The sequence below is a fragment of the Corvus cornix genome, chromosome 2, assembly GCF_000738735.6.
Source record: "Corvus cornix cornix isolate S_Up_H32 chromosome 2, ASM73873v5, whole genome shotgun sequence".
Lineage (NCBI taxonomy): Eukaryota > Metazoa > Chordata > Aves > Passeriformes > Corvidae > Corvus > Corvus cornix.
In genome coordinates this window covers 122,243,174-122,261,343 of record NC_046333.1, presented here as the reverse complement: position 1 = coordinate 122,261,343, position 18,170 = coordinate 122,243,174, and the positions used below count along the sequence as shown (strand labels likewise).

General features: G+C 38.5%; 1 protein-coding gene across 3 annotated transcripts; it reads right to left on the bottom strand.

The window, feature by feature from the left end:
* Positions 1-6,741: 6,741 nt before the first annotated feature.
* Positions 6,742-16,926, bottom strand: LY96 (lymphocyte antigen 96). 3 transcript variants are annotated; one of them, XM_010405080.4, is made up of 6 exons: positions 15,924-16,926; positions 11,321-14,440; positions 10,272-10,361; positions 9,228-9,356; positions 8,320-8,372; positions 6,742-7,342 (listed from the first exon to the last, which is right to left on the bottom strand). In XM_010405080.4, exons 2-6 carry the CDS (start codon positions 11,490-11,492, stop codon positions 7,241-7,243), a joined length of 546 nt encoding a protein of 181 aa, XP_010403382.2. In that variant the 5' UTR covers positions 11,493-14,440; positions 15,924-16,926; the 3' UTR covers positions 6,742-7,240. The 3 variants fall into 3 exon arrangements, with proteins under 3 accessions (XP_010403382.2, XP_019144569.2, XP_020439699.1); XM_019289024.3 differs by having other exon boundaries at positions 11,321-14,110; XM_020584110.2 differs by lacking the exon at positions 15,924-16,926 and having other exon boundaries at positions 11,321-15,914.
* Positions 16,927-18,170: the final 1,244 nt, after the last annotated feature.

The following is an 18,170-nucleotide window of genomic DNA, read 5'->3' as shown; positions in this document are numbered from 1 at the left end:
TGTCATGCTATATGCTTTTCAGATTGTTAATTCTTTAAAATACAAATTACAGTGGAAATTGCACTGGAAAGTAAGAATTACTCCAGTCTGCCATGCTCTGCAGAAAATTATCTTGCATAGCACAGAACGAGTCCCCCATTGTGTAGGATTTATGGGCTGCTCTTTGGAGATGTCAATCAATCTTCACTGCAGAATTAAGGGATTCCAGGTCCCTCTCTTGGTGTTAGATCCTTAGTAGGTACTCTGCGGCTGGCTATGATTCACATTTCAAAGAACCCTTAAAATATTATTTTACTAATTTCATAAATATTTATATGGTATGCAGTAGGGAAGCAACAGTCCTGATTACAAGCTACTCACAGGAGGCACCACTGCAATCCAAGTGCTAAAAAACCAGATTGTTATAATCGTAATTACTGAATACCTCGAGCTTATGTGACAAGTTTTAGCACTTGTCACAGAATTATGGTGTCTTAGTCATCCTTGTTGTATTGACAGAATGTTTGGAAAATCACCTCTTTCAAATAAAACTAATATTAATATTTGACTCATGGATATTGCAGTGTTTGTCGATCAATATTTCAAATACCTTGCCTTTGAATGTATATTTTAGGTAACTGTTTACACCATGTATATTTTCTTCCTTATTTACTTCCATGTTTTCAAAACTGAAATTATATTTATCATTCGATTCTGTATTTTCTCCCAGAACACTGTGATTTTTGGGTGAAGAAGTGGACTATCACAGCAATTGGTGGTACCTGTCAAAGAAGCAACAGTAAAACAGTGAGCAGCCGTGTTTCCACTCCCATCACAGCAGTGACAGTGACTGTGGGCTCTGCAGAGTGTTGTCCCTCCAGCAAGGCCAGAAGAAGACACTTCCTCCTGTGTTACTCCCCATTCTGCTCACACTCAGGCTTGGCATCTTGAACAAAGTAACTTTTGTATAAAATATTTGCTGTAGAACCAATACCAGTCTGGAAGGAAATACCACTTCTTTATCTTATCACAGACTTCTCATCTACACTTAAATACTACAGTTTGCATAATGACTGTGCTCAGATTGGGATATACAAAATTACATGTTGCTGAATATTACTGTCTCTGTCCAGCTCTGTAGCTCACATGCATGCATGCACAAACACGGCTGGCTTCAGTAGGAAGTCAGTGACAAAGAGATGGGAAGGGTCTTTGCGTGTGTTCCAACAGGACCATTTATTGCTTCCACACTGTCGAAGGTCACACAGGCAAAGGTGAAAACAATACGGAATTCAGAGGTTTTATCCAGGGGCGGGAAAAAGGCGGGACTAGGGAACGGGAGCAATGGGGAAGCTCTGGGGGAGTGACAAGGGGTAGAGGCTGACAGCCGGCCGGGGGAGACAAACGGGAGCGTATTGACATAGCTGAACAAGCATCCTGGGAGAAGCCTCTTTCTCTCACCATGACTGCTAAGTCTCTGGCACCAGAGACTGTCTTACCAAGAGCTCTCTCTATCCCTTGTGCCACAGGCCAATCGGCCGTCACAGCTGAGTATGTCCAGCTTGCAGCTTCAACGAGATTTGGAGACACTCAACACTTCTAGCAGTGTTTATCGGAAGTTGGCACATACGGTCCAGGGTGCCATAAAAATATGCTTTAGCTTTTGATCAACACTGAATGGTCAGACAGTTGGATGAGATTATCACTGTATTATTTTATTCTAAATTTTCGGTACCTATCCATATACTCTTAAAGGTGCATAAGGAGGAGGCATATGAGTCTGTCTATTTGTTCTATTTGTTAGAGCATGTACTTTTGATAAAACCAGAAGTACTTAAAAAAAATTATAATTTACAAAGTTGAAATACATGGTTTGATCTGCTCTCCCTGACAATTTGCTTCCTGTTGTACTCTTCACACAGTTGTAATGTTGCCCTTTGCTCATCAATTCCAAAAGAAGGCATATAAAGTCATTTAGAACTGGGCTGTGCACCTGTACCCAAAAGGACAGCTCAGTTGTCAAGTAGATGCTAGTATGAGTACAACCATCACAGCTTGAGTCCTGGTTTGTCAGCAAAATTACAGTGATTTTGTGGCATAATGATCTTTGCTTGAATAATACCTATTTGTCATAAACAAAAGTAGAAAAATATTTATTTGCTGAAGCATCTCAAATTTAAATGAATTGAAGCCTCCTTTTTTAAAAGTTATTTTGTGAAAATAAATACGCAACATTCTGAAGTTATCAACATTATTTATTTCCCACAACCACTTTTTTCCTTTTTACTCATCCGACAGTACTGTTTCTTTGTTTTAATATTTTGGATTGTTCTAGATAAGATATTACTTTAGATTTTTTTTTTCTAATGATCCCTTTTCCTCCTTAATTAGAATATTAAAATTACCAAAACTTTTACAGGTTAGAGAAACTGTATAAGTAGCAGTCAGAATCACTGGAAGGTAGCTTGGGGAATCAGAAAGGAATACTCCTGCTGACAGTCATCTGTGAAACTTTCATTAACGATGTTCATTGTTCTGTCTACATTACATCAGTGTCATGAAAGTATCTTTAATGCTTTATAGATATAAGGAAAATTCCACTACATGCAATATCCACTGACATGGAGCACATCACTTCAGTGTGATATAGGATTAGAAAAGATAACTACCAGTCTGTTCAGCTGATATTCAGATGTGAAATAAAGTCATGTCATTCTAAAACAGGGTCAAATTACTTCAGGGTCAAAATGAAAAACAGTTCACTCTCATATGCACTATGTTTTTATTATTGCCTCCTTTAGACATCTTGTAAATGAAGGACAGATACTGCAGTTCTATTGCTTTCAGAAAAATATTTCTAAAATTTTGTTTTCTGTGTTTATTTATTGCATGGCATTTGGTTTTGTTGTTGTTTTTTTTTTAAAGTTGTATTACTGAAATTGTTAAACTGCACTGCTATGCTAAAACACAAAAATTATGGGTAATATAGTGAAAAGTCTGAATGGAATGTGGCTGAACAGAATGTATTCAAGAATTAAACCAACTTCATAATCAGTATGGAGGTACTTCTTCAGTAGAGATGCCAAACCTCTCAGAGAACAAAACACTCAGTGGATGTGTGCAGTAGGCAGAAGTTACAAGAAAAAACTACCATCTACTCTGTAGTTCTCGAAGGTTTTGTGCGGCACAGGGAAATGGGCAGACAGGAATCTTAATACTTAGAATGAGTGACTGTTCCCTCCTGTGAGCAAACAGCCAGGCTTGCTATTAAAAGTTTTGCTTTCTTAGTTATGTCAGTAAGAAATTATTTTAGCAAGAACTTTGAATTTAAAAACACAATACTTGTAGCTAAGGCAGCTGTTTAAGCTAAAGCTCAAGGGGAAAAAAATATAAATATTGTGGGTTTTTTCTTTCCATCCAGAATCTTTGGGAAGCTGTCATAATTGGCCAAACACAAGTATGCACATATATATATATATGCATATATATTAAATATATGTATTTTATATACATATATTTAAGTTCTCTTTTTGCCAGTAGCAAAACGTATCTTGAAGAAAAGAGGTTATGGACATACCCATCTACAGCAGCCAAGGGATCTACAAGGATGCCTGGGATCCACAAAACAATACTTGTGCACAGTGACTATTATCCAGGATTTCCAAAGTCCAGGCATTCCTATCACCAGCTAGAAGACTTTCCAAATTTCTTTTCTCCTGTCCTCTCTCCCCTAAGCTCTGCAGGCAGGAACCCCCTCTCTTCCCTCCCTCCCTCCTATCCCTTCCCATTAGAAATGTCACTACCCCATCTGCTGCCCCCAAACTCACTCGTGCTGGCAGGGACTCACAGGCAGAACGAAGGCGCTGAAGTCATTCAGCATAATGTGCTACACAGACCCTCCCAAGGCAATTGCTAGCATTTTCCACCAAGAAAAAAATTGTGCAGAAGGGATTAATGCTGCTATGGTTCTCTTTTGATGCCTGTAACACAGATCAGGACACATCTCCTGCATCATTAAATCCAACTCCTTCTTGCTGCAGGCACCATGTAGTTTATTTGTTCCATATGAGTGTGTGTGCTTTTTGCCATCCAAGCTAAGTAGTGACCGAGGGATTGTTTCCCTGGACACAAGAGATGCTATTGTAATATCTGAATTGCATGGAAGTATCTTTGCGCGTCTATCTCAAATGATGTAACAATTTAGCCAGCAAATGTACATGTTATTGTGGTCAGTAGGACTTCTCTCACTTGAAATTATGTATGCTTTATTGCTTTTATCAAATAGAACTGTAATAACACAGCTCAAAAAGTGTGCACTCTTATTGGAAACCACATTGTACAGGAACTGCTGCTTCTTATAATTACATATTTGGTGACAGAGGGTGAGGGGGTGAAGAAAAGCTATTTTCCCATCTGCAGAAAATCCTGACAGCCTCTTAAAAACAACAGTAATGAGGGAGAGAAAAAGAGATATTTGTGAAGGCTTTAGATATTAATTTCACATAAATATGCCAAACACAAACCTTCCTTGAATTACTTTTGTGAATTACGGGAGGAGGTTTTGCACAGTTCACTGGAACTCCTGGCAAAATACAAGGATCTCAGGGCATGTAGCTCTCATAGAATATTTAAAGAAAGAAATTCTTAGTTGATGTTTTTTTTCACAGTATTCACATCATTCCAACTCTAGACAGAGGGAGAAAATGAAGAAGTAAAAAAATGGATCGAAGTTTACTGAACCAATAAAGTGAAGAAAAGGGAAACATTCAGATCAGTCTTTACAGAGCCCAGGTAGCTCACTTCATCCTAAGTAGACTCCTACTTGCTGTGGAGCCCCAAATATGGGCTCAGGGAAATTTGGAAAGGAAATAAATGTCAGCTCTGGACAACAGCAGAAGGAAGGAAGGAAAGCCTTTTAAGAGCTCTGTCCCAGCAACCAGACATGCAGAGCAAAGCTCTGCCTTCAGCTCAGCCCTTCACCCTACAGCATCACAGCAATTTCAGGGTAAGTTGTTAGCATGATCTGACACTTTACAAAATCTGTCTCCTCTAGACCAGGGGAGAGCATGGTGTGGCAGTCACCAGCACTGGAATAAGTGGAAACTTCCAGTCATAGAAGGAGAAAGCTTGAGGCCTTTGAAGTCTTTGCTTTATAAAGTGTGGCTCCTGCGCCCTGCCTTGCAATCCTATCAGCTGGTATGTAAAATTATAACCCCTCAATTGAAGATCTATATTATAAAAGTCTGCAAGGCAAGATACTGAGTGTATATGTTCATCTGTAAATGTCTCTATTCAGAGACAGAAATTCTATTTAGGCCTTTACAAGTACTGTAAATTTTCTGCAACATCCATAAAGCATTAAAACATGCTTATCTGAAATAGAGCACATGAATGTCTTTGATCTCCAGGAGCTGTTAATCTCTCCTACTTGTGTTACTTGCTGCTTAATAAACAAAACATTTCTTCTAACACCCCAAATAATCCAGGCCAGCAAAAATCTCAGGACACCTTGTCACTAAAGATGGTTTTGAGACTTGTGGTTGCTAGATGCCGGCAAATGTACGCACAGGGACATCATAAGGTAACATTGTTCCTTAGGCCAGTAATTTGAAACAGACACTACTTGAAATAAGCTAAACAGAGGAAGAAAGGTAGATATTTCTTATCATGCCCTCTGACTGCTTTTTGACTGATATTTCAGATCAGGAATAAATTGATCACAACTGTAGTAAATAATCTCAAACATAAACAGAAAGTGCTGCAATACTCCATCCTGGACTACTCCTGGAATGATCTGCAGTCTGAATGCAAGCACAGATGTTTTGCCACCATCACTTAGATGTAATCATGGCTTCTTGTTTCCAATCATTATGCAGTTCTACTTCTGTTTTTATTGACTCTCAATGGTTTTGCTTTATGTAGCCAAACTACCCATATTAAACCCAAGTTTTAAATGGAGTATCTACAAACTCGGGTATGGGTGTTTTTGTTGAGTTTTCTGATACCAAGTTTGAAAAACATCTTTCGTTACGTGTAAAGTGAGATTAAAATCTTCATGTCTCCTAATTTTCATGCTTGGTATTTAGCAGTCTGAAAGAGGGTTGGTTTGTTCTGGCTTCTAATTTTTTCCAGGCATTTGTAAGCAATCTGCTAGACACAGCACAAACTAGTAGCCAGCACAAAGTGCAGCATCAACAGTGTCCTGTTATTTGGGGAAAAGTCTCTGAACTTGTTAAGTTCACCAGCCCCGCTGTCTGGGGGCTGAGGATGAAAACAGGACAGCAAGGACAGCACTTTTCCTAAGGACCAAATCTCATACTCCACCAAAGTCTTATTGAAGATCCTGGGTGCGGAGGAGCAGCAGAGAGGGCAGGTGGGTACTCAGTGTCAGCTGTCCAGGGGGCAAAAGCGACAGGAAATCTTTAGACATGCTTCAGAGGAATAACTGAGAATAGATCAAATTGTTGGGTGACAACCATCCTCCTGCTTCTGAAGGACATGGCTTGTGTAGCCTCTGCTCCTCGGACTCTGAGCAAGAGCTAAAAACATTCTAAGAGGCTGCAGTTGCATCTCTGGATGGCTAAATTCAGCTGTACCATATCAGTGTAACTGGAAACGTGTTCCACTTTGAGTTTTATCCACACCAGCGACTACCACATAACGAATTGTTACTCCTCTGTTTCAGCTTGGTGTAAACAGAGCAGAAGAATATGATACATCTGAAGAAATATCAGAAAATACCAGGAGAATAAAAAACATCTCTTCAATTGACTGTACAAACAAGTTTTATTGTTACAAGAGAAGAAAAAAAAAAAAACCAAGCAAACAAAAAAAAAATCCCCACCTCCACCTCACAACAGGGTTCCCAAATTCAATTGCTGTGTTATTTTGAGTACTGATGAACTTCTGATTCTTGCACTTCAAAACAAAACTTCTTGATTACTTTAGCTCAGCCTGAAGGACTCAACTTTATTGTAACTCAAGTCACAGCACCAAAATGCAGTACCAGCCTGACATCCAGTCAGGGTCATTCTGTGGATTAATCAGGATGCCTGATTCCCAGAGATTTTGCGTTCATTGGCTGAGCAACTGATTACGGCTGTGCTACAAATGAGTAAGACTATATATCATATAGCTTTCCAGACAGCACATGATGTATTCTACCTCAGGAAATTTAGTGTGCTTATTACTTCACAGCTTGGCTTCCAGTTGCTCACAGAAGTGACCTCCGTGTTCTGGAATTATTTGGAGTTTGTTGCACTCAGAAAGCATCTTGTTTTACTATCATGGTGAAATTCAAGCATATGACCATATTATTCTCAGAATCATCAGAGAATCCTTGCACAACAACACTATAATTGCCCTAAAACGAGCAAGAGAAAAAAAAGATAATTAGTGCACAATGCTGCCTGCTCTTGTCTAAGTAGCTGATTGGAACGGTTTTGGTGATTTCCATTAGAACTGAAAAAGACAGATTCCCATCAGGGATTGTTATCATGGGTATAGTCAGATACATGAGTGCATAAAAAAAAATAGTGCTCAACTTTCTTCTCATGACCAGAGTACTCAGGAAGAGCATTTCGCGGTCTAGCAGAGTCCCATCAGGAAGTGTCAGGTCTGCTGTAAGTTCCTCATCTATAGGAGGACTGCTCATGGCAGAGGATGCTCCTGTCCACTACCAGCTCTGGGCCTACAAGAGGTGTTGGACTGGATGGAGTCCACTGTTGGAGGCCCATGAGCTGAAGGGAGTGCTGGAGATTTTGGACCAGTAGGAGCTCCTTAGTGACATTTTTAGGGATTAATAGGGGTGATAAGGGCCTTCAAAAAGCTCAGGCAGCTGATGAGGCAGTTGTTGGATGAGAATGGCTTAATCTGAGGACTGATGCTGCTCCTGGTTTAACAGTGGAGCACTGCTTTTACTTTTTGGATATTGTTACCCCTCTTCAAATGGTTTCATGGAATAAGAGAGCAGCAAGTGAAGAGAATGTAAAATAAAGAATGAAATGGGCAGAAGGAATATTAATGGATTTACTCAAACAGGTAAAAGGAAAGACAGTAATTTACCAAACAAAATTGAATTAGTAAAATGACTAACTAATTTCTTTGGTCTTTCCTTTCATAAAATAAAGGAGAAATGACAGAGGAATAATAACTTTAGAACATCTACCATTTCAGAGATGCTACCATTTTAGTGTCATCACTTCTTTTACAAAAAAGTTTTCTGACATTTCCTCTTCTGTTTTCTACAGTTTAGGTGAACATCTCCCTTCAGAAAAAAATATACCAGTAAGTATGTGATTTTACTATTATTATTTCTTTATATAAAATGTTGAAAAGTACCTTTGGAAACGTTATTCTTGAACCTTTAATGTCAAATGCTGCTACAAGTGTTTCTGTAAAACAGAGATAATTATAATACAAAAGGTTACTTAACCATAAAGCCATCAATCAGACTGCCTAAATAACTTCAAAGCAATATGGCATATCTCTCAGCAGCAGTTGCCAATGCCATTTACACTTTCACTGATAAAGCCCTCACCTGGTTCTTCTCTCAGAGCTCTGACTATTTGTTGAAACCACATTAGAAAATAGAAATTTAAGCACAGTGCTCCTGCAACATCTCCTCCAGACACATCCTACTGTGATAACTCCAGTAATTTAACTTGAAATAGTAGTTCCCTCAAATGGTAACCAAAGAGAGCTGATACTGATTTTTAAAGAAAGGAAAACACAGACTTACAGGTCTTTTTGGCCTTTAGTCTGACATCCTGCCTGAATTCTCTGCATCTGAGCCTGTGTCATATTAATGTGTGTTAGCCCCTACCAAAGGATCGACTCTTCTCTATTAAAAACAAAAACAAAGCATCATACCTGGGTGTACAGAATCTCTTAAAAAACCCATCCAGATACTTATCTAAATAAACTTTGTTCTGGATATTTGTAGTGCCTACATCACCTCTCAAGTTTCCTGTTCAGTCCAGTCAAATGCAGTCTTCCCATGTCATTTTAGAGATGTTAAAAATTAGTGTCATAATGAGATGAAGGATATTAGTAATCCTCATTTATGGAGATGAAAACTGCAGTACAAGGATGTTAAAACATAGAATTTGGACTTTTTCTACTTTAATGGGGTGCTGGCACTGGAGAGCTGCCTGTTCTGAGGTCTGCTGCCTGCCAAGCAAGGTCTAGATTGTGGAGACAAAAATCTGTTTGCATGGGTTGATTGCACCACGTATTTTTACACCAACCTCCTTTCAGCGTTCCGCACACTGAGTATTCATCGTCAGCTCCGCTGCAAAGGAGTTCTTTCCAGATGAGTGCTTTGGCATCATCATACCAGACATGGAAGACCATCTTCAAAAACTGGATGTCACTTCCTAATTAAAACATTGCAAGTGAGAAAATGGTAAAAGATGGGGAGAAAAAAATGTATATGGAGACCTGCTACTTAGATAAAAACTAGATTTTGCTGAAATGCAGTATTTTTGTAAGACTCCCCCCAAAACTAAAAGAGTATAAATCTTGAAAACTGCTACTTCCAGAAAAAAATCAAAAAGCAATTGTTGTTTTCAACAACAACAAAAAAAATTATTCTTAAAAAGTATTTGGGAGAACAATTTCAAAATCTGTTTTCACTTCTTCAGTAAAGAAAACAGAGTTTACTCAGCTTCACAGCTAACCTAAACGTGCTCAAATGAAGACCTTAGTTTTAAGCAGGTGTTGCAAACAATTGATCGTGAATGCCAGTAGCCATCCTAAAGATCTTTCCAGGGAAGGAAACCTAGTCCAGAAGGTGAAGTTTATGATACAGCCATTTCCTGGACATTTCATTAGCTGAGCTTGCCAGCTTAATTAACACTGGGTCTAAAGATTACAGCCAGGTTTGCACACAAAATCCAGTACCATTTCCAGCTTCTGGAACATGCATATTCTTCATAGAAGTCCTGCCATAGTTGGATGGCCTGATGATACTCTCTCTCCTCTGAAAGACCTGGATCTTCCTGGATCTTCTCCAGGCCAGAAGAGCAAAATGCACATACACCTAAACTGTCTCAGATTTGCTCGTACAGTGACAGTCTGTGTGCAGGGCTCTGGTAACTGCTCCAAGTGAAACTCAAACACATTTTCGCAAATCATCATTTCTGTCCATCGCTACAGTTTATCCATTCCATTTTTAATTCGAGAAACTGATTTCCTAAATCATTTGGCATTTAGGATAAAGTGTCCGTTTTTCAGTTGTATTTCATTTTCAGCATTTTCAGAATATAATTGTCTAGTTAAGAGAGACTCACTTGGAATCCAGGTAAGAGCAGCCTTCCAGACAGGTTTGTTCATCATGCTGCAAGGTGCCAGATGAAATGTGAAAGCATGAGGTGTAGAATCTACAGAAAAAAAGCATTTCACATTGATAGTGTGAAAAGGCTTCTCCATAAAAATAATAAGAATATACAGTTATACACACAAAAAACACATGCATATTTTTAAATGTATTTAATATAAGGTATATGCTATAAAATGAACCAATATATGTATTAAATATTAAATATGTATTTTAAATTATATTATTATTTTTACATTCAAAGGGCAAAACCAATATCATATTTCTTTAAGTAACAAGAGAAGTCAATGTTTGGTTGATGATCTTTTGCACACAAAAACCAGACAAAAGTACCTTTATTTCTCTTTTGAAGACATAAAAACTTTTTACTAGCATTAAGTCAGCATGGTCTTCTGCCGAAAATATCCCTACTTACACTAATCATGCTGACAACAGCTAAAAATGTTTTTAAGATATCAGCATATTTTCCAGGATAATGTAAATGAACCTTTGAGTAGATTTGCTCTGTGAGTGACCCACCTAGAATTTTTAAAACACACAAAATATCAGCCCATGACACAGTTATGGCAAGAAAGGACACACTGTGCTGTCCCAGAGCCTGACTGGTTTCCCAGCCTGACAAAATCTCACATTCCCTCTTTTTTTTCCACATACTTGAAGCTTTTCATTGTAACATACTGGTTAATTCAATAGGCATAATTTATACAGCAGAGTTTAAATCCAAGTTTAAATCCATTGTCTTCTAATATTTCCTGAACCAAAACATGTCTACTTCACTTGAGAATAAAATTCTCTCTCTCCTAGCTGCTGGAACCAGCATTGTGGTAATATTTATGTCTATGAAGTAAAATTCTTATAACAGGGTAATTAATAACAGAAGTATATTTCTTCTCACTTTTCTGTATTCATCAAAGAAACAAATTTGAAAGAAAATTCACAATCTCTCAGAGTAAAGTAATTATCATGCAGATTTAACAAAAGTCTTACCTATTTTTTACTTACCACAAAAAGTATATGACATTTCAAGATCGGATGATGTACAGAGGAATTCACTGACTCCAGGGGCAAATAAAATTAAAAAAAGGAGTCCAAACATAGTTACTTCTTTTTGCTCAGTACTCAGTGGTATAAAACTTAGTTTAGGAGAAAGAGGAACCAAATTCAGCACAGTCATCGTCAGTCACATGTCTTCAGGGAAAGTTCTGTTATTTATCAAATTCTCTGCAATCTTAGTTAATCCAACTGCAGCACCGTCAGTTGTCATCACACTAAATTTTGTTAAGAAAAAGAATTCCTGCTTTTGTTGTTACATTTTCCCCAGACAATGCAGCTCAAACCACAAGTGAAAAACAAAAGGGAAAACTGTGTGAAATGGGGAAGTGAAATGACATTATGAGTACCAGCAGCACGTAAAGAGCAAGTTTAGTTGACTCATCAGGTTTAACATTTTTAAAGGCACAATTTCAAACACAGTTTCCTGTACATATTAAAGAAGAGAAAAAGCCATAATTGATGAAAACAAAGTCCATTCTTTTATTTTTATGGTAGTCAATACCTCTCACAAGTTTCCATAATAAATTTCTTACAAAGCTCACTGTGCTTTACGAATACACCTGAAATCTGGAGGAATGTAATTAGAGGATGTGTTTCAAATGGAGCTGAATGCAACCATCTGACGTTATTGAGTAGAACCACTGATGTCCTGCATGATGTCAGATACCACCTTCAAAGTTGTATCTATCACAGTTATACTTCTTAGTGGGAACAAATTCAAAAATCAATAAAATTACAGCTGATAATTCCCACATCTGCCTCCCAGAGTCTCTCTGCCACCTTCTCCCGCACTCTTCCCCACAGTCTCTGCTGGAGAAGCAGCACTGCATGGTTTGCCCAGAGCACAGAGCCATGCCCAGGCCTGGGGCCAGGGGGACACCAAACATGAGTCAATTACTAACACAGGCTGTCCAGTTTTGACTGGCATGTTTCTGTAAGAACACAGAATCTGTCACAGCTGAAGGTAACTTACAACCTGATTTTATTCTGCGACGCTGACAACACCCCAGGTCACAGACTTTGATACTCAAGTTTGAAACAACAAAACAAAACCCTCTTAAAGCACTTTTGGTATTAGATACATGCCATTATTTCTGTCTGTTAGTGAATTACACTAAGAATTACATATTTGCCTGTACTGCTGGTCCCAGTTACGGGAACAGATCAAATTAAGCCTAATGCCTCATTCCAGAGAGCAGAACCCGCAGCTAACTGACAGGAAACACAACTAAATTTTTTTTCTCACGATAATGAAATACAGAAATCTACCAAATTTAATGGAAGAATGACTTACAGAGATTAAGCACATTATTTTCTCACAAGTTACCTTATTGGTTCACATATATGTCCGCTGACTTCTCTTAGATCAGAAACTGTTTGGGTTTTTTTTAAGAAAAAGAAGCAGTATGTAAAATAGACAGGTATTTGAGTTTGTGCTAAGCTGGAAACTCAATAAAAATTACAACAAAAACAACTTAATTGTTGTAACTCTCCCCATTCCCCATCACAGCGCCTAAAAGATTTTATTCTCACAACTTCTGTGCATACCAGGGTTATATTTTACATATTATAAAGGTAAAGTAGCAGAAGATTAAAAAATTGTTTTATAGAAGTCTAAACATGTAACACAAAAGATAATTTAGGAATAACGATGTGCACAAAACCATGACTGATTGTGCCCAGGGATGGGGTAGTTCCCAGATTAGTTAAGGAAGGTGAAAATTCAATTAAAAGTGCCTGAAAGTACCAACTAATGAGCTACTACATGTAATAATTCACAAAATGAGATAAAAATTTGAAAATTTAATGCCGCTAGAGAATTCTCTTCTGTATTTCCAAACCCTTCTATAGACCACAAGAAGAGTCCCCCTGGTCTGATAGAGTTAAGATTTTTAAGAAATTTCTAGCATTTGGCTTTTAAGTGGGAATACAAAATTGTTTAACTTTCCTGACAGATCTCCAGAGTACATATATCACACAGAGATTTTTGCTGTTAACAGGATGCTATAAAACATATAAGCCCTTTGTGATCATAGCAATAACACAGTTCTGTTTCAAGATGGACAATTTTTTCTTAAAAATAGTAAGACATGCAGTGGAATTGAAATAAATCAGGAAGGCAGTAATAGCTGGAAAAAAGAAATGGAGTAGTGAGAAAGCCGCAAAGGAGCAATGAAGCAGCTACTAAAGAAGAGCTACCTTTTGCATGTACAGCCAAAAAAAAAATTCCTTTCAACTACAAAGCCATGACCAGTGGTGTGAAGGAGTTTAATCAGTGAGAAGACAAGCCAGGCTCTCTGCTGAGTCTTCTGTCAGTCCAAGAGGTTTAGCACACGTCCCAGGTCAGTCTGCAGCGGGCAGGAGGCGGCACTGACCGTACCCCACTGATATACAGGACTTCCCAGCTGAACACGCATCCCTCTGTGGCCAGACTTTGTCTGGCGTTGCTGCCCAGTGCTTTGGGTGGCTGATGCACTCACGGGCAGAGTGGAAAGAGCACTGCAGATTGACAAGATTTTACATAAAAGTTCTCTTAATATAAACGAAGACCAGCTCTCTGCTGAACTGACTTTCTAGACCTGGTCCAAGCATTGGTGTTGTTTTCAGATACTTGCTGCAGTAAAGTTATAGATGAGGAATGAGTCCCCCCTGGTGGTTCGGACCGACAGACACATGCAGAAACCTCCTGCTGCTTCCTGAGCGGCCTTCTATGGTACAAGTCAAGACTATTCCAGTGCTCTAAAAACTCAGAATAAGAAAACTCAGTTTAAAAGGATCTGGCTGGCTAAATGGGAAAACAGGCATCACAGCTAAAATATCCTTTATGACCGTGATAATAAAGCCTACAACCTTGACTGCTGTGTTTGGTCAAATTGCCATTAAATCAAAATAACCTAAATTATTTTAAAATATTTTCAGCAAATTCAGTTTTAGATGCTTGTGGCTTTTGATGCCAATATTGATGCATTTCATAGAAGTGACCTCTTGTGATGATCAGTCAAATCCCAGACTAGTGCACTAGTGGTGTGAAGAGTCTGTTCTGTTCCTTTCAAGTCAGCATGAAGATCACTGCAGAAGATTATAAAGTTTTTTATACTTTAATTTTACTAAATCCTCCTTCTTCACTATAATCTTTTTCTCATATATTCTGATCCAGAAGGAAGGTGAAAAGGAAGGAGAAGTGGAAAGAGCTACACATTAATGTTACTTCACTGAGGTTTTGTCACTATTTACTTCATTTATTTCAAAATTCTTTGCAAGTACATTCAGTAGGAACCAACTCTCATATCCAATTAACAGCACATAAATTTAAGTCTAAAAAATTTAGAACTTCATACCTAAGATTTTTAATTTATTTACATCTGAGATGCTGAGAATAGAAGTTTATTCCAAGCTTCCTTACTGATTTGTGGTTAAAATCCTTAAAATAATTCATATTTTTATCTTCTTTCTCAGTGCATCCAAAAAGTGCTTAACTTACTTGTGATTGCTTTCCAAAATAATCACTTTGTATTTGGATTTTTGGCTGCAGATGAGTACGTTGATCAGATAAGCACTTTTAAGTCACTAAAATCTCCCTCAGGAAAGATTTATAATATATGTGATCATAATATTCCATCACAGAAAAATAAATAACAGTACACCAGTATAGCAGGGGAAAGTACTCCATTTCAAAGTGTTAGTCAGACAGAATTAAAGATTATGTCCTAGTTCTCAGCATGTAACATAATTTCACTTTAATGGAAAACTCTTCTAAGATGTTAACCACATTTAGTCAATAAAGAAAGAGGCAATAATAATTTTCATTGCAGGACCATTTGTGAGTTTTTGAAGTAGATAGTTTTGCATCTGGACACAGACATGTTTATCCCTTCTGATTCTGGGTGTAGGGTTGATGCTGAAGGCACTTCAACAAAAGGGGGTTCTATATAAGGCATAAGACTGCATTCACAAAATAAAAACGCACTCAACTCTCAGCATGAAGAATAGGAAACTGCAGACTCTTCTCAAATCCCCTCACCCTATCTTTGACAATGTTTATAGTTCAAGTAGAAAGTCATGCCCAGGGATACAAGAAAGAGGTAGAGGATTCATTTCCTCTACATGCAACTGATAAAGTGCTTGAGTGTGCCATGGCAGTCCAACCCAAGAGCAGCGCACTGGCACATATCCAGCAGTGAACTGGTAGCATTTGAGTAAGAAACCAAAGAGCTGATGGAATATAGAAAAAGTGCTGTGCATTATTCTGAATATATTTTGTCAAATGCTGTACGAACTTTGGCTTAGTGGTTTGATTTGAATATATCACATTAAACCACTGGAGACTATTAGAATGGAGCAAATACATACCAGGTGGTATGGTTTTCCTGTGGAAACAATTATGTTGGAAATAACTCCCTGCCTCTTTCCAGTAGCCTTATGATTTATTCTTTGCAAGCCAAGTTTAGGACTAAAACATACAGTTATACTCTAAAGTATTCATTAAACTATTAAAATTGTCCAAAAAAAGAGAAAGCAGTGGGTGAAGGGAGAAGAAAGGGATTTGTCCTACCTGAGGCTCATGGTAAGCACACCACAGCAACACTGTCCACCCCGGAATTCTAGAACTGGAGACAGCTGGACATGTTTTGTGGCTGTTTGCTCTTGCTCTGTGTTATTCCCTGCTTAAAATAGCTGCTTGCTGAGGTCTGTATAGCTTTGGGATAATCTTACTATAGTGGATCCAACTCCTAGCTAAGCACACTTGTCCCATTTCTCAGGCAGGCTGCAGCAGGCTATGCTGTACATGGGGCATGAAGAAATCCATGGTATGAGGCATGAAGAAATTTGTGGTATGGCCACAGGACTCTAGAGCAACCAAATTACAGAAGCTTACTGAGTTTCCATCCTATTAAGTTATACTGAGCAACTGTAATAATTCATGTCTGCTCTTAATTTTTACAACACAAAGATTTTCATGAAGTTTCCATCACCTAAATTAGGCCCTCATGGTACCATGCAAAAATTTACAGATTTTATTCATCTTTGCCAATGTGATGACTTTGGTTTGTAATAAAGCAAGCTCCAGTCAAATTAGTTACCTCTTAATTCTACAGTGTGGTTAGGAGTGTGAAGTACCTCAGAGCTTTAAAGATTTCTCTTTGAAGTATCAAAAGGGGATAATTTTCTCATCAAAAAATTTTACATTTGCAAGAAAAGGATAACGGTTGTGGGATAATTTAATTTAAAAAATAACTTTAAAGAATGACAAGGAGCTTTGTACTTTATAATTAAGAACAGATAGGGACTAATGAATAATAATGTGGACAAAGCCAAAAACTTGAGAAAACAGAGAGGGTCACCAGCAAGAAAACAGCATGTAGTAAAAGACTAAAGCAAAAAATTGCACATATCCTGACTATTCTTCAAAGGGAAAAAAAAAAGAAGAAAAAAACCCAGTCTTCTATGATGTTTTGTGGAAGCTTTTAGGGCTGGAAGGGGATAGGAAGAATGTGTCTAGGAAGGAGGCTACAGTCGTTTCATATGGAATCACTAGAATTAACTAGGTTGGAAAAGACCTCTGAAATCACTGAGTCCAACCTATGACCAAACACCACTACATCAACTAGACCAGGGCACTGAGTGCCACGTCCAGTCTTTCTTTGAACACATCCAGGGACAGTGACTCCACCACTTCCCTGGGCAGCCTGTTCCAATGTCTAAACACCCCTTCTGTGAAGGAATTTCACCTGATGTCCAACATGAACCTCCTCTGGCACAGCTTGAGGCCATTTCCTCTCATCCTGTCACTGGTTGCCTGGGAGATCAGCAACCCCCATCTGGTTACAACCTCCTCTCAGGTAGCTGTAGAGAGTGATAAGGTACCCCCTGAGCCTCCTTTTCTCAAGGCTAAACAACCCCAGCTCCCTCAGCTGCTCCTCCCAGGACTTACCCTCTAGACCCTTCACCATCTCCACTGCTCTTCTCTGGACGCACTCCAGCACCTCAATGTTGTCCCTGAATTAAGGGGCCCAGAACTGAACACGAGGTGTGGGCTCACCAGTGCCAAGTAAAGGGGGGCAATCACTACCCTGGTCCTGCTGACCACACTATTCCTGATACACACTGATATGTTCCTGCTCTTCACACCAGACCAAGGGAAACTGGTACCAGGGTAAGATATGCGACCCAGCTGCTATGGATAAGTGATAGGTTGGTCCTGAAAAAGCTGCAGGAGCTGTCAGCCTTCATGGTAGGCATTGCCTTGCAAATAAGACAGTTTGTACATCACTTATTTCAGAAAACTGGGCTTCTACATCAGTATTTCCTTCAGAACCTCCATGTGTACAAGCACATTCTCTAGATCTCCTAAATTGTTTCTTCCACATCGTATACAAGCTACCTACACCCAAAGAAATATCAACAACTTCCAGGGACAAAAATGTTAGCAAGTAGTAATATTTCTGCAATTAGTACTGGTTTTCACCAAGTGTATAAAACTGAAGAAAAATACACTAGAAGAAAATAGCAGTTCACATAATTAATAGGATTGTTAAACAGACATGGAGCTAACAGCCTTGGAGAATTACCTGGTAGTAATTTGTTTATTGAAACACACCACAGTTGATTCTCTTGCAGGATTTGTTAGCCGCAGGAGGGCCTGTTCTGGTTTACACACATTTTCTACCTTAGGACACCAAGCATTTCAGAGCTTCCCACCTGGAAATGCACACAATGCACTACAAAATACCTTTATTAAGACACACTGCTCAGAACCCAGAGCAAAGCAGAAGCACATCTTGTCATTTTAATTCTAATG

Bases quoted from the DNA above. Each gene is read 5' to 3' on its own strand.
- LY96 (XM_010405080.4), bottom strand. From the start codon at position 11,492: ATGACTGTGCTGAATTTGGTTCCTCTTTCTCCTAAACTAAGTTTTATA. The intron at 8,373-9,227 runs GTTGGTGTAAAA...TCTGTTTTACAG, and splicing joins GTGCGGAACGCTGAAAGGAG to AAACACTTGTAGCAGCATTT. The intron at 7,343-8,319 runs GTACTTTTCAAC...TGCTCGTTTTAG, and splicing joins CAAGAATAACGTTTCCAAAG to GGCAATTATAGTGTTGTTGT.